We start from the raw sequence: 16745 nt of genomic DNA on the forward strand, positions 1-16745 counted from the left end.
CATGTGACAGGAAACTAACTGGTTAATCAGATGTTTCTGAAGGTCGTGGTGAGATGGTGGTGGGGGGGGGGGAAGAGATTTAGGACATGTGCATTGATTTCTTTTCAACAACGGTGAAAAAAATGTAGTTTGGTTGGTGGTTGTTTTCAAAGCAAAAATTCCCAGAATCTCCCAGCCAACATAGTCAGTTGAGGGTGTGTTGGATATGTAATTACAAACAAACAAATTAAAAATCTAAGCTCTGGTTCCTTTGTATGACAAACAAGGGGGCTGAGCCCTCATACAATGGCATCCCCACCCTCTGCAAAACCACCGGTGTTAGGAGCTGTGGGGTATCCTCGGACACGTTATAATTCCTACATATCATGAGTTACACAAACAAAACAAAACAAAACCACACCCTTCCCTAAAAAATGGTTGATTTGTGCAGGTTCAGGTGTTTCTCCCAAATATCCTGATTGAGAAAATAGAAGATGCAGTAGAAGTAAAATAAAATCAGATGTAGTAAAATAAAATAATTTGAAGTATTGCCTGACACCGAGGTACTGTACTCCAGATTCCCAGTGTTCCTGCAGAGACGTTAAATAAGAAGCTAAACAGTCTAACTAAATTATGTTGATATCTCAGAATGGCCCATGTAAACATCTACATTAAATTTTAATTGGTGTTTAAATTTATGTTACTACAGTAAAAACTTTCCCAGTCCAGAATGAGAGGGAGGGAAAAGTCTGCAGATTTACTCCTTTTCTTCCACTTGTTCCTTCTGTAAGATTTCAAGAGAAGGAAACTGCCACATGAATTTGAAAAGTCAATTCTCACCCACTTTCCTCTTTCTCATAACAAAATCAATTAATGAAACAAGTAATTTTCCAATGGCAGGGGGAGGTTAATCGCTTTCGATTTCTGAATATCACCATATCATCTTCTTTTCACTTAAAATTGTTGTTTCCTTCTTTTCCACCTCAGCTTTTTACAAGACCCTTTTTGCAGGTCTGAGTTTCTCTCTGTCTTCCTCACACATAAGCACTTCGTGTCTCCACTTACCTGTTCTAGGTGGGTCTGTAATGTACAACCCATAATCCCTCAGGCCAGCATCAATACTGATTTACAACTCTGGTGCTGAGAAGAATGATTTGCATAGTATTGTACTATATTCTTGTTAGGCTACCATGGCAGTGTCCTTCTCTGAATCTACGATAGTGTGTTCTAAGCATTTCTGATGCACAGGAACCTTCTGGTGTGGTAGGAGAAACAATGACAGGAGGCAGGTGTGGAATTTTGCTTGGGTGAAATGTGTGTGTGTGTGTGTGTGTGTGTGTGTGTGTGTGAGAGAGAGAGAGAAAGCATTTAGTATACACCCTCGGGGGAAGCACTGCAGTTTTCCTGTTGCGTGGGGGGGCGGAGATCTGCATCCATGGCCCAGTTCCAGGAAGCCCAAGGACTGGCACTGGGCCACGGACCGGGGGTTAGGAACCCCTGCCCTAGAGATGTAAAACTGCTGAAAAATTCATCTTTTTCTGATTTTTTTCCCATTCCCCCAGAAAAAAAATGGAATTTTTCAGAAATTTTACATCTCTACAGAAATCTTTCATTAAGCTCTTCATGTTATAACATTTGAATACCATGTCACAGACATATTATTTATCATTGTGAAATAACATTCCACACTTCATTTTTTCCCAATTTTTCCAGAAAAAAATAAAAAAAAAGTCTTTGGAAGAAACCAGGAAAAATTCTCCTCCCACCCCCAATTTTTCCCATTTTTTCTCAAGCCTTCCCATCTGTAGTCCTGGCCCAATCTTATTTAGCTTTCTAACCCTGCCTGACTAGGAAAGCAGGAAGGATGTTATGTTCAAGATGTCCTCTGCTATGTGAATGCAAGTGGCCATGGTACTGACTAGAAGTGAGGGACCTTTGAAGAATTGACACTGCAAGGCTGCTAGGAGTTTGGAAACACTGGTTAAAATTAATGTCTATGTACATGGAAAATGTCACGGAAGTCAGGGTCCTATTGACTTCAAATGAGATTGTCTACAAAGAGGGTCCTGATGAAAAAGGAGGAAATATCATGAGTGTCAAATACCTTTAAGAAGTTTGAAGGCTACTCAACACCTCAAAAACAGGCTCAGCTCTTGCAGGTCAGAAAAAGGACTATGACATATAAGAAGTAACTAGCTTGCTAAACAAGTGATGAGAATAAAGTTAATGAAGGATGACTTCTTTGTATACTGCTTGTAGGTAGGGCTGTAACTACGACTTATCACATAGCAAAATCTGCTTAGGCAGCAAAGGAAACAAGTGTTAAGCATGAAAAGTCTTAAGAAAGGGGGGGGGAAGCTATGTCCTCATATATTTGTTTATAAATATGACATGCCAGTGCTATATATGTTTTGTGTTGCTGTTGACAAGATTGTGACGACCTATGGTTTTAAGCAATAAAGTTTGTTCTGTTCTGTTCTACCTTAAAAACTGGAAGGAAAGAAGGTGATGGCAGTAAATGAAGTAATAACCCCCGTCTGCTTTCAAAGTCAGGATTGAAACAAAATCCTTTACAGGGTCATCGACAGCAACCAGTGCATATTGCCCCCCCCCAATATCAAATATGGTGTACTTCTGTCTCAGCTGCTGGTGAACATGAAACATGTTACTTTTATGTCCTGCTTGTGAGATCCCCACAGGCAACTGGTTGGCCAATAGTGAATATAGGGCTGGACTAGATAGGTCTCTGCACTGATCCAGTATGACACAACTTATATTGCCAGTGACATGTCTGAACCTTATTTTCTGTTTAATGTTTTAGAACAGGCTGCTGTAGCCAGAGTTAATAAATGACCTCCTCCCTAGTTACCTGCCTAACTTCCCCCCACCCACTTTCTGAGTTTAACAAGAATGGATTTGTTTTGTATCTCACATTACAAAATTCTGCCTCAAGCTTCCTTGGACATTTTCGGAACACAGATTAATGAGTTTTTCATTTAACACAGTAAGCTTGTTGTAGCCCATCTCAACAGCATGTATCTTCACGGTGAACATTTTAAAATGTGAACGCGGAGAACACTTGTTGGCAAACACTTCCCCCCTTTGTAAAGTAACACACCCTTATTTTGAAATACATTCTGTCCATCAGTTGGGCGTGAGCCAAAAGCAAAATGTAGACGTGCAGTTGTTTTAAATGACATCTTAAATACAAAGTCTGTCGTGCCTAAACCTCTTTTTATGTTAATATATAAAGATTTTTATTGCACATAATTTACTGCAGACCTACATTACTTTTCTGTCAACACATCAACCAGATTTTGTGTAATCAACAGATGGACCCAAAAAACTCCACTGTTTATTTGAACAAAATTGAACGTCTTATTAAATTATTGGTAAAAAAAATTCAGTCCACAATGTTGCGTGTCTAGAGTGCTGATACCCAGCTGTAGTCCAGTTTTCTTAATTTACGCAGGTCTCTTTCCTGAGCCTTGGATAACTGAGGTAGACTGTTCTCCAAACACTCTGTTGTTTGTGAAACCTCTGTGTGAAGTTCTGCAATTTCTGCTTCGTCCTCAGAGCCATTCTTTTCATTTTCACTTTCCATTTCTGCTTCACTGACGATGTTATCAGTACTGTTAAAAAAGTGTCAACAGAAATATGCAGCTGAGACTAATATGAGTCACCACCATAGACACACTGAGCCAAAATTCTGTTGAGCAGCTCCACCTGCACAAAAATATCACTGTTGTTGGCAGGAATGCTATTAATTAAAGACTTCTTGATTTCAGAATGTGCATGGCTGGCACGCAATGAGATGAAGTCACATGCACACCCAAATGGAAAAACTGAAGTCTTTAATCAAGAGCAACCTGCTTCTGAGAGGGATGACAAGACAGAACCCGGCCAGCAAGGACTTTGCTCATTACAATTCTAAGAGGTGAAGGATACAATGTGAAGCCCAGTGAAGCATTCCTCTCCACCTCTCCAAAACTGGAAATGGGGGTTGCTGGGGGAATTCCAGATCACATTTCCTGAAGGTGCAGAATGGTACGAGGGAGAAGGAAAAAGATTCATTGGGTGCATGGAAATTAATCTTAGTGGCACTAGTTTACACCCATCAGGAGTCTGATGCATTCTGTTGCTGGACTGCACCGCAAATAAGGATGGCTGATTCTTAAGATTTCCCTGAATATATCTAGTATGCTTCGGCAGGAAAAGAGCATGGATTACTTCCAAGCTTGAATATTTTCCACCAGGGGGGTGGAAGAGTGATCTGAATAGTGGGAAAAGAGGTCAGTAAAAGACCAGATTTGTAGATCAGATGAAGGAATTAAAACTTTTCAATGTACTCTCAAAAAAGGAAGTCCCTAGCCATAAAAAAACAAGCACGACAACACAAACCTTATGCCTTTTTGCTTGACATGCCACTGTTGTTTTCTTATGTTTTAGTGAGTGAGTGAGTGAGTGAGTGAGTGAGTGAGTGAGTGAGTGAGAATTTAGTGTACATCCTGGGGGGGGGGGGGAGAACCACTGCAGGTTTCCTACAATCTTTCAGTAAGTTCCCTGTATTTCACCAGAAACTAAAACGGTAGCATAAACTCTTTTGTTATCTTATATGAACGTATTAGTCTACCCTGGCAGTAGCCACATGCACCCTCCCCTGCTTTTGCAGCCCTAGGGACTTGACTCTGGCCTAGGGGATTAAAATAAAGGAATGTCTATTCCTGCAAGCATCCCGGTGGTGTGTGTCTCTCTTCTGGTACGCAAATGTGCTTCACTGACACTGTGTGTTTCTCTTTAGGAGACTAAATCGAAGTGAACTTAGGCACTTCTTAAGTTAGGTCAATAAGACAGAAAAAAATACACGCTGCTTAGGTGTGTAGCCAGCTACAGGACCTGAGGGTGGGTGGAAATTGGGTCCCAGAGCCACTAGATGTATCCACTTCTTCTCCACTAAACACCGTGCCTTGTCAACCATGAAATTGTGGTCCATGTCTGTTAGGAACTCTCTTGCCCACCCATCCCCACTTCTGTGTGAACATGCCAGCAGACTCCCATATTCACAAACAAACGAGAACTGCTTCTCAGCAGTTCACAAAAGCATGGCACCAGTGTTGTGTATAAGAGAGTGTGGAACTCAGGAGACGTGGGTTCAAATCCCTGCTCAGCCACGGAAACTGAGGGTGGCACTGGTAAATCAACCCTTGAACATCTCAGATATCCCCAAATCCTATTAGGAACATCATCAGAGATGGGCACAAAATGCTTTTAACCAAGCCATTCACCCTGCTTTGTGTGCTGCTGGGGTCCTTCTTCTCCAGCAGCACTCCAATCTGGGCAGGAGCTCAGCCGGCCCAACTCCGCCTCCTCAGACAGCCGACCACCCCAACAAGGAGGCAGGATGGGGATTCTCCCCACAAAGCCAAGGAGTGGTTAGCTGGTTGAGGAGATGGGGCTGTGCCAGGAGAGCTCCTGTCTGGATTAGAGCACCGTCAGAGAAGAAGCGCCCCAGCGGCATGTGAAGCAGGGTGGATGACCTGGCTGGGTGGGGGTGGGAGGGAGACGGCCCAGTGCGGTACCTGCGGTGCCATGCTGACAGCTTCATATGAAGTGCGACAAAGTGCTTCGTGCCCATCTCTAGTCACCATCCATTGGAAGTCACCTGATGGCACGTTTCAAACACAAAAACTTTACAGTACGTTTCTTACCTTTCTTTTGTTTTGGATACCAGCAACGAGTTAATAAAAATAGGACACAGGAAAGCGGCAGATGGTAATACATGTGCGGGAGTGTGAAGCAGCTGCAGGGCGGGAGTAAAAAAGAAAGCAGAAGGAAACAGAAACTTGGTTAAGCAGCTGATCCAGTATTTGCAATTTTTTCCCCAATCAAATTCATGTTGCTGTTTTCCTTACTTCTTTAATTGCAGGTGACTCCTGGGGCAAATTGCTCTGCATGGGTGTTTTCCTAATCCCTGCAGCCTCCTCTGTCTGTTGCCGGTGCTTTCCCAGTAGGAGGTAAAAAGGCGTCATGGTGAAGCTCTCCTCAACCGCCAACTAAAAAGTGGTGACAGAAAAACATATTAACGCAAAAGAACAGAAAAAGCACCAAAAAAACCCACAACACATTCTTCAAGTAATTTTGTTTGTTTGTTTGTTTAACTTATATGCCGCCCACTCTACCCAAAGGTCTCTGGGAGGCTTACAACAATTAAAATTCAATTAAAATACAATAAAAGATAAAATGATTAAAATACAATTAAAATTGCCATCAGGACCCACAGTTTATGTTATTTCAATTAAAAGCCTTCTGGAACAGGAAGGTTTTGACCTGGCGCCAAAATGTCATCAATGTCAGCGCCAGACGAATAAAAATAATCTCAAAATGTTGAGGTATACGCTCTGCAACAGATAGATGTAAAATACTGCAGACCATTTCACTGGTTCTTAACCTTTGTTACTCAGATGTTTTTGGACTGCAACTCCCAGAAGCCTTCACCATCAGCTCTGCTGGCTGGGGTTTCTGGGAGTTGCAGTTAAAAACACCTGAGTAACAAAGGTTAAGAACCACTTTAGATTACCAGAATCTGATACCAATCATTTCATACAACCATGACTCAATAAGTATTCTTTGGTTTACAAAGGAAGCCTATTAATTCAATTGGATTATTACAAACTACCGGTAGTTTATGCTACCTAAAAACGAGAATCCCATCCATCACTGCGATGGCTAGTCATCAAGAAGATGGTTATCACAGAGGGAACTCCCTCTGTCAGCAGAATCAGGAGAACGCCATCCTTCTTGGAATCCTGTGTGAGCCCCAGAATCTGCTTTGGAGTAGAGATGGACACGAACCACCGGTTCGGCAGTTCGTACTTTGGACAAACAGATGTTCCCCAGCCCCGCCTCCTCTGGCGGGTGCCCACTCAGAGGCAGTGCCTGGAGGGAGGAGGTGGGGCAGGGAATCCAGGCTGCTGCCTCTGAGTGGGTGCCTCCCAGGGGAGGCGGGGCTGGGAACCGCTGAACCAACAGTTTGTGCCGATTTATACTTTGGAGAGGTAGAAAACCGGTCAGGGCCATTTTGGGGGCAGTGCAGAAGGCTGCAGCAGAGAATGAAGCAAGGTTGTCACGCTGGTGGGCTGGGCAGCAGCATGAAGCAGGGTTTCAGTCCCCATTCCTCTGCAGCCAGTTTATCTGCAAAGCAGGTCGCCAAAGTCCGCAGGTCCATGAGAGCAGGCTGGAATCCAAATTCTGTAGTTTGAGGCACTACAGAGGCTACCAGGCAACTCAGTCATCCCCCTTAGGTGCTACCTTGGGTTCCCAAATGGGAACTACGACTCCCAGAAATCCTGGCCAGCACAGCTAGTGGCAAAGGCGTCCCAGATGCTCTTTAGTTCAAGAGCATCTGGGAACCCAAGGAAACAATGCCTTAGTTTGTAGCACAGGCTGGTGCATATCTGGGCTCACACCCTTAGAACAGCAAGGCCCAGAGGTCCTGTAAGGATTAAGGTCTGTGGGCAGTATCCTCTTCCTGGCCCTTCCAAGAGGCTTGGTATAGCAGCTATCAAGAACAACGGCTTTGTGTTGCACTTAATCATACCTGTAAGGATGACTGTTTGTGTGTTTGTATATTTAGAACATTTAAAGTGGACTTTCACATTGGGCAAAAGCCCCAAGTAATTTCCATTACTCTTTTTCAACTAGCTTATTTGTAAATAGAAAAAATCTGTACATTTAACCTTTCCTTAGGTATACAAGTTTTAACGTCTGTGAATACAGTTTCACTGTTCATACACATCCTTATCCATAAAATGTAAACAATTCAGAGAAAGACGCTGAAAATCGAAATACAATACAGAACTTAATTCTATCAGCTTTTGACTTTTTAAAATTAAATGAGGTTAAATACACGCACTGCCACCTGTGACTTCAGTTTTGAAAAATTAAAAATCTAGATCTGTATGTTACGAAGCAACGTTCCTGGGGGTACACCAGGTTACCGTATTTTTCCATGTATAAGATGCCCCCCACTTTTCTAACCCAAAATTGAGAAAGCTAAGTGGGGCTTAGCAAATGTAGGGTAAAAAGGATCAAAGTGCTGCAGGATGGCTCTGATCCCTGCTTTCTCCCTTCGTGCTAAGCCCCGCGTAGCTTAGCAAAAGGAGGGGGAAAGGGATCAAAGCAATTCTACGACTGCACAATCATTTTGATCCCTTTTCCCCTTATACAACCACGGGATTGCTTTGATCTTTCCCCCCTCCTTTTGCTAAGCCCCAGGGGACTTAACAAGCAGAGGGGAAAGCACAGATCAAAGCCATCCTGCAGCGCTTTGATCCCTGCTTTCCCCTCCACTTGGTTGTTTCTCCTCAGCTTACTTCCGTGTATAAGACGACCCTCAATTTTTAGTTTAAAGATTTTAGACAAAAGTATAGTCTTATATATGAAAAAATATGGTACTTAATAGAATCTTTGAAAATGGAACTTCAGGACAATTGGTTGATCTGGGCCCCAAAAACACCCCCAGTGATGTTCACTGCCCACACTTTACTCCCCAACAAAACATTTACTCTGGAGTTGATCTTTAATATAAGGCAAGCAAACATTTTTAATACAGAATAACTCAGATCTTACAAAATACCTTTTCAATACCCTGCTAGACTCCCCCCCCAATGAATTTTAAAAAGCAATACCTGTCTGCTGGAAGGTGTAAGTCTCTCTTCTGGTGTTTTTGTGCTAAATGTCATCAATTCCTAAACGTCCACCATGGAGAAACAACATTATAATGAAAGATATTTTTTTCAGGATTTTAGTGTGTCTTAAAAATGTCACACAATTCAAAGTACTTATTTTGAAGTACAGGCACATATAAGATACATGAATGTTTATATTACATACACACTCAAAATCTGAAACAGAAATAAAATAAAGAGTGGAAGATATGTTATTGCTTGGAATATTTTTCCCCCTTTTCCTTTTAAGTGACACTGTGGGAAAACACAATTGAAAGGGTAGCCTTTCAATTACTCAAAATGCTTTTAACAGTTGTAACTATACAGATCCTATACACACAAAGCTGGTTTAGCAGAGGGGTTCCTCCTTTTCTGCTTCTAGGAGAGAATAATCGAGGCCAGTTTCACCCAAACACACCAGCCTTCCAGACATGGCCAAGAATATGCAGTTTGGGCTGGGGGACTTATTCAAGGAGGACAGGTGTAGACACAAATGCCTGCATCTCTTCAGTCATCATCTTCTTTATAGATTCAGGGCCGTCCAAAGAAGAGACTAATTTTGATACTGATAAGTCTCTATACATGAGCAAAACCCAAATTTTCCATGGATCTTGCTCACATGTAGAGAGTTTCACACAAGCAAGAACATCTCCTCTTCAGATCCTGGGCTGTAACCATAAAGAACATAACACACAGGGGTTTGGTTTGCCAACTTTTAAAATTTAGTTTTCATTCCCACATAAACGTCTGTGTATTCAGAGCTCATACAACAGAACTATAACGGAATGATCAACTACAAGCTATCAAGTCAATTCTGACTTCTGGTGGCCAAGATTTCCAAGGGATACAGAAGACAAGAAGTGGTTTAACCACTCCCTTCCTGCACAACTTAAGTGATAATAAAAATAATTTTAACCAATACCATCAACCAGCTAAGATTCAGCAAACTGACCACCTAAAAAGAACTACAGTAATAAAAATACAGAAAACCCAAGAAACGTTTGAAGTGAAACAATCTGTTGTGAGAATACAACAGATGTACCCCAAAGATGTAATTCAACTTGAACAAAAAGGCACTGCCACAGTTTAGAAGTGAGAAAATCAGATTTGATTTCCGAATCCTTCCAGTCCTCACTTTGTGCCTTACTTGACCCTTATCTGGTCCTGAGGAGAGCAAGCAACTTGCCCCTTACCCTAACCTACTTCACTGGGCTGTTGGGAAGAAAAGATAATGGTGGCACACTGAGAAATTATACAAAAAAATAACTAAATGGAACATCACTTTGAGGAGCTACCAGTCACAACTTGTAATGTTTCCCCAGGTTCGAGTTGTTGGAGATGGGAACCAAACTTACATGAGTCTCAGTCATGAAGTAAAACTGAGATTGGTTAAGCCACTGATATTTTTCGGAGCGACTACATTCAGGCACATCTCTCGGAACAAAGATAGCCCATCGGACTCTGCCTCTGCAGATCTTCCTCCGGATGCACAACGGCTGCGGCTCGCTGGGCTTGAACACAAACACTGGGGGGGGGGGGGGAGAAAGGCATTTTCAGTCTCGGACGGTAGTCCTCCCTGCTCTTTCACCGAGATCGAAAGAGTCACTGGATCACAAAATGATAATGAGCCTTGTACACCGACTCACCTCTGGGACGGCTCCTACGAGTTCCTATACAGATAAGTCTCCTTTCCGTGTAGTGGATGGAGTCAGTGGAGTGCTGTCCCCTGTAGGCGGCAAGGAGCTCCTCGGGCTCCTGGCGGGCCCCCTCTTTTAAACCTTTGGAAGCTCTTCCTCCCCTCCCCCCTGAGGGTGTGCAGGTAGCGTTCTGCCACATCCCTCACCCAACCTGTTTTAGGTATTATTGCGTCTTTGGATCAAACTGACAGTGACTTCTGCTAATAGCCCTTTCACCTCTTGTTCTGAACCCACTCCCAACCAGCCTAAACAAGCACAGAGGGCCTTGAGAACTGTCCCTGCAAAAGGCACCATTCAGGGGCAAGCACAGGGTGAGATTCCACTTCTCTGCGGACTGGGGGATATTTGTGTTGCAGCCATCCCTGGAAACTGCCTACCCCAAATCCAGGCTGAGATCCTGCAGCATATGATGGTAAGTTGCAACAGAGAGGGCCACTGAGTCAGTGGGGAACTGGCAAGTCGACTCCTGCGTAAGGTGCTACTAATTCAAATAGGCCTACTCTACTTGCAATTTAATGTCACAACCTGGAACTGATTCAACAAATTTCCAATAATTCAATGGACTTACTTGAGTGCAACTTACTACACTAAGCAACAGAACTTCAGCCACAGCGTTTACAAACAAAGAGTAATATGTGTCAAAATCACAGGAGTTCTGCCTCTTAAACTAGTATTATCTTGGGTGCTTTTCAGAAGAAAGGTGGGGTATGAGCTGCTGGATAGCTAAGTGGTTCAGAATTCTGGTTGTGGAGCCAGAGGTTGGGAGTCTGAATCTACACTGGCCCTCCTTGAAAAGGGCTGGATTCTATGACCTAGAGCAGGGGTCCCCAAGCCCCAGTCCGTGGCCTTGCCAGGACCGGGCTGCGGAGACAAATCTCTTGGCCCCATGCATGCGCAGACACATGCACGCCCCTCCCATGCACGCACAGACCCCCCCGCCCACACGCTAAACTGGTCCATGGAGGCAAAAAGGTTGGGGACCCCTGATCTAGAGGGTCTCTTCCAGCTCTGCAGTTCTAAGTGACAATGATTAAAATATATAAATAAATAATCCTGTCACTTGTCTCTACTCAGAGGAGCAGTTATACGGGCTGGGGGTTTCTGACAACTGTAGCGCCTCCAAATTACTTTTCTGCATGTACCACATCAATGAAAAATGGGCTGTAGGCAAATGAAATGGCAGAGTAGCAGACAAAGAAAAGGAAATTCTATAATAAAATTAATTTCTTCTCATAGGCCTTAAACTGCTTGACAGTAAACAATGGTTGAAATCCAATAGTAATTTTCAAATAGAGTGGGCCCTCTTTTGCAAGTTCCACTGATTTAATAGGCCACCTCTAGTTGCAAGCTATCTGTCCTTCCCTCATTGGAAGGACAGATCCTGAAGCTGAGGCTCCAATACTTTGGCCATCTCATGAGAAGAGAGGACTCCCTGGAAAAGCCCGACGTTGGGAACGTGTGACGGCAAGAGGAGAAGGGGACGACCGAGGATGAGATGGTTGGACAGTGTCTGCGAAGCAACCAATATGAATTTGACCCAACTCCTGGAGGCAGTGGAAAACAGGAGGGCCTGGCCTGCTCTGGTCCATGGAGGTCACAAAGAGTTGGACACAATGACTAAACAACAACAACAGCTGCAAGCTACTAGTGGATTTCAGCCAATGAATTGGAATAGGATATTAGCACCTGCCAGAATTAATGAATTAATTCAATTTGCATCATGCTCCCGTTAGTGTCGGAGCAGTACTCTGGACAATTACAATACATATAATAGAAAACAAAAATAAAGAAATATGTCCCCCCGGGGCCAGAACATTATTAGTATACTGTGGGGTGCCCTGTTTCAAAGATATACTTTTGCTTTCATATAATGAAAATCTACAGGCCAAAACCTCATTTCAGGACAGAAAACCACGCAGCTGAACATAGGATCTGAAAAGTCTAAAAGGCAGTTGCTTAGTAGGATTGTAAGACAGCTGTAAAGATAGGCATCTTCTGCCCATTTGGGGCAATGCCACTCTTCCAGAGCTGCACTCTCTTAACATTTTTCAGGACCCCTAACCCACAAGAGGGCCTTTTCAGGGGTTCTGGCAACGACGTGGGAGGAAAGGAGAGGAATTATTCTTTCAGCACATTTTCTTCAACTAAATAATGTTACAATCCAAGCGATGGCACAACTTCCATGTAGACTGAATCAGCATTTTTTTAAAGGGGTTGTTTTAAGTGGCTTTAAAGTCTAAGAAAATAAAATATTTTCCTAGTTCCATAGCTAGGGCCAACCACCTCTCAACCAAAAAAGAAAGAAGCCTTTATGCTTACCATCCGAGTATTCCGAATTCCAGGAAATTGCAACCATGTTCTCAGAGAGACAATCAGGCTGGAGAACGATGACATTTAACTGGGCACTCCATTCCACTGGAAAGCAAAACAACCAGACATGAAGGAGAACCACAGAGTCCCAGAGCAGCCAGCTGTTTGGCAGGGCAGGAGAGGAAAGTGGGGGCGATGTCCAGTGAAACCCAACCTAGCCTTTCAGACAAACGATGCTTTAGGTGGGTTTGTACAGACAGGCTGAAATTGTTGCTTAGTGTAGTAAATCACACTAGAATCAGTGGGGATTTGGTGAGCCCACTTCTCTATAAGTTCCACTGACTCAATGACCCTACTCTTTTTGTGATTTATTATGCTAAAGTAACCCACAACTAGAGTAAGCCCCCCTTGAGTCAATTAATTTTGATTCAGAAAGTGCCTACTTCCTCTGTGACTTAATTAATATTACCTAGTGAATTATATGGCCAAGTACAGACCTGAATCTCTTATCTCCTAAATCCTAAGCCAACGATCTAAACAAATATATATCCACTATCTCATCAATGGTGATCATACATCTTAATATAATTTGGTCAGGACGGGAGTCCATAAGTTCCCAAACCAGCCACTTCAGGAGACAGCAGGTTAAAGCACATCAGACCAGCTCTGAACCAGAATGGCAAATCTGGCATTTTTTTTAGAGCTCCAAAGTTATAGACTCCACTATCTACAACAATGCTGCTATTCTAAGACAATGAGAAATACTAAATAATTTGGCTGCTAGACATTTAAGAACTTGCTAGCTTCATGTCCCCCCCCCCAAAAAAAAACTTGTATTTCTACATCGGAAAACCAAAAATGGTCTCATGCAGGAAAGAAGACCCTTTCTCATGTCTCCACATAAGGCACGGCTCCCACTCAGGGAAGACAGAGGAGGGCCTTCCTACAGACCTCAATACTTGGGCCTATCTTTGACGGAGATTATGTTTTCTATCAGCCACCTACAGCAAAGCTCCTCTTCCGTCATTTTTACTAGTCCATATGTTTCCTTTGATATTTTTGCTTGTAGTGCTTCTTTAACATACATATTACTGTTTTAAAATTCTGGTTTCATTTGAAGCATCTCATTGAACATTTAAGCACAGATAAAAGAATGTGAAGGTCCAATCAGGGAATGGAGAGATTTGTAACCATAGTAATTCTGGTAAAACCTGTTAAGTTACCCGTATTCTTTTTTGGTCATTTTAAAAATTCTAGTAAATTGTGTAAGTGGATGTAAAAGTACCATCACACTCTCTAGAATTCTACCCTTCCCCTACCTATGTCCACTCCCCCAGCCCCCCAGCCCCAATCCTATCCCTACTGAAAATGAATTAGAAAAATCAAATAATAATATAAAAAGAAAAGAAAATGTAATATGACCATTGTGCTAAAAAACTGGGTTGGGCCTAGAGATCTACTTTCAGATGAGGCCCACACTTTTTTATTCTCCTGCTACCCTTCTGAAGTCCATGTTGGTCAAGGGACCTGACTTTGCTGGATGGGCTGATATGAAAGGGGGAATCTGTAGAGACATCTTCCAGAGGGAGAGAATGTATCTCTGCCCAACTTCATGCTCATTTCCTGCCCCTGTTCTCCTTCAGGGCCCAACACCCCAAGCTGAGTGCAACTAGCAGCATCCACCTACTTTGGTGGGCTATTTCAAGCAGATGGCAGGAATTGGGAGAAAAAGAGATGAAAGGGGTAGCCAGCTTCTGCACGTCCACAGGCAGATTCCTGGATCTGACCCTTCCATCTGTGCCGAAGGAGAGACATATATTCCAGCAGATACAGATCATGAAAGCATAAAGTTGCTGATGTAAGAGTTTCTTCCTGCACCATCTGCTGACTTAAGAGAAGCACAAAAGAGGGCGCGCAAAACTGGACTATGCTACAGTTTTGCAGATGTTAAATTACCCAGGATAATTTGCCTTAGGTGTGAGAACCCCGCCTACTTTTATCTGATACCAATCTAGCAAGTAGCCTCAACATACTTTTCCATTTCATTTTGTTTTTCTGTGCTTTTCTACGGAGGGCAACCCCTGAGCATTGCATGAAATACACGTCATTTTTCAGTATGTAGAAGTTAATGGAATACCTTCTATAGCATTTTCATCCTGGTGAAAGTGCAGCTAACAAAAAGAAAATTGGAAAAGGCTTATTTATTTATTTAATTTATATCCCGCCTATTTGGTCAGTTACGTCCACTTATGGAACTTGCAGGCAGTTTTCTGGGAGTGGAGGTGGGGATAGGTATCAGGATGCCTTTACGCTGGTGCAATTTAAAATTTAATTCAAACATGGCCCAGTTTGACATTTAACATTGCATTCATGCTATCACCAAGGCATTTATGAAATCACTTTAAAAACCGTAATACTTCAACTAAAGTATTCCAGATCAAAACCTAGGGCTGGGTTAACGGTATTTTACACAACCACAAAAAAAGTAGTTTCCACTGGGCACGTCTGTCAAAATCAAACTAGAAGCATCTGGTACTAGGCACCAGACCTTTGAAATGCATAACAACTGCTTTTTGGGGGGGGTTTAATCGAATGAGCAGTTTTTAAAATGGCAAGAGAAACAAGGAAGGAGGAAAGAGTTAGTAACCACAAGACATAAGGCCAAACGCTCTTACTTGTACAGCTCAGCAAGTTCCAGCAGCACAGAAAGCCAGTACTGGTGCTACCAAGGAGGTATTTCGAACAACTCAGCCTCCCAAAACAAAGGTTTCTGGAAGAATAAAGGGCAAAGACAAATATAATTAGTTGTTAAGTCTTGTCCAAATAATTTAACACAGCAGACCCATCATCACTGAACTCACAAGCCGGGCCCTTTTAGGCAGCCCTTTGTGCCACCTCAACCTCCAAGGCTGGACCTCTGGAAGTGCGTATATGTGCACAATGACTTCTCATGTTCTATCTTTGGTGTGCAACTTTCAAGTCTTTTAACTTATTCAAATATTAACTGCATTCCAAAGCACGAGTGCTTTATTACTCTTGAGACCTTCAACAGCTGCATCAGCTATGGCTGTGGACACAGGAGAGGGCCTTCTCTGCAGCTGCTCTCAGACTCTGGAACTCCCTCCCACTGGAGGCCAGGCTGGCCCCATCTTTGCTGTCCTCCTGCAAGCAGGCAAAGACCTTTCTTTTCAGGCAGGCTTTCCCTTTGTGACTGGCTTCCTGAGTGGATTTTTTTAAATGGATTGTTGCGCCTTACTGCTCTGAATGTGTTTTTGGTGTTATTTTTGTTTACTGATTTCTAGTATAGTATATGCTGGATTATATTTACTGTTTTTCACTCTTTGAGGAGAAAGGCAGGAGAAAATTGTCAGTCAATCAATCAATCAATCTGAGATACATCACCACTAATCACACAAAAAACAAATTTGGGACTTACAGCGGCCTTCCTGGCCCCCCTTCAAGCAACATTTGTCAAATGTTCATGTAACTTTCCTGAGCAATGATGTAAACAAACTTGGGGACAGACGCTACTTTGGTGTTGTTATGTGTTGTCAAGTTGCTTCTGACTTATTATGGCCATGCAATTAAGACGTATGCAATTTCTACTCCTCGGAAATTGGGCAAATATTTACAATCCACACAAACAGGATTCAAGAGAGGCATTCCACAGACAAATGAAGGAATGCAACTACTTAGTAAAGTAAAAGGGAATTTAAATAGCTATTGGAAAGCCACAGGCCCCCTGCTCTTGCGTTTTCACCACCACCACAGATCTTAGGAGCAGCGTGGCAAAGCACTGGCTGAACCTGGAGAGGCAGGCCTCAGAAGAAAATCCTGCCTTCTCATGATGTGCCCCAGGACTGACAGCCTTGGCTTCAATATCTGTGCCTCCAGAGATGGTTCAGGCTTAGTTTGCTCTAAGATCCACTTGTTCATCTTCCTGGTAGTTCATGGTATCCACAAAGCTCTCCTCCAGGACCGCATTTCCAATGAATCATTCCCTCCACCCCATCTGCTTTCTTTACCATTCAGC

General features: G+C 42.9%; 1 protein-coding gene and 1 long non-coding RNA gene across 3 annotated transcripts in view; both read right to left on the reverse strand.

Annotated features, from left to right (window-relative positions):
• Nucleotides 1-16745, reverse strand: part of LOC144589262 (uncharacterized) — a 126023-nt gene that overhangs the window by 83029 nt on the left and 26249 nt on the right. The window lies entirely within an intron of this gene.
• WDR75 (WD repeat domain 75) overlaps nt 3212-16745 on the reverse strand; it is a 34147-nt gene continuing 20613 nt past the window's right edge. For both annotated transcript variants that reach the window (XM_020802887.3, XM_020802888.3), the window contains exons 15-21: nt 15388-15482; nt 12722-12817; nt 10061-10230; nt 8667-8726; nt 5892-6032; nt 5688-5779; nt 3212-3611 (exon numbers count right to left, since the gene is read on the reverse strand). In XM_020802887.3, coding sequence (XP_020658546.3) covers nt 3404-3611; nt 5688-5779; nt 5892-6032; nt 8667-8726; nt 10061-10230; nt 12722-12817; nt 15388-15482 — 862 coding nt within the window. In that variant the 3' untranslated portion in view covers nt 3212-3403. The remainder of the gene's footprint in view (nt 3612-5687; nt 5780-5891; nt 6033-8666; nt 8727-10060; nt 10231-12721; nt 12818-15387; nt 15483-16745) is intronic.

This window comes from Pogona vitticeps, chromosome 1, assembly GCF_051106095.1.
Source record: "Pogona vitticeps strain Pit_001003342236 chromosome 1, PviZW2.1, whole genome shotgun sequence".
Classification (NCBI taxonomy): Eukaryota; Metazoa; Chordata; class Lepidosauria; order Squamata; family Agamidae; genus Pogona; species Pogona vitticeps.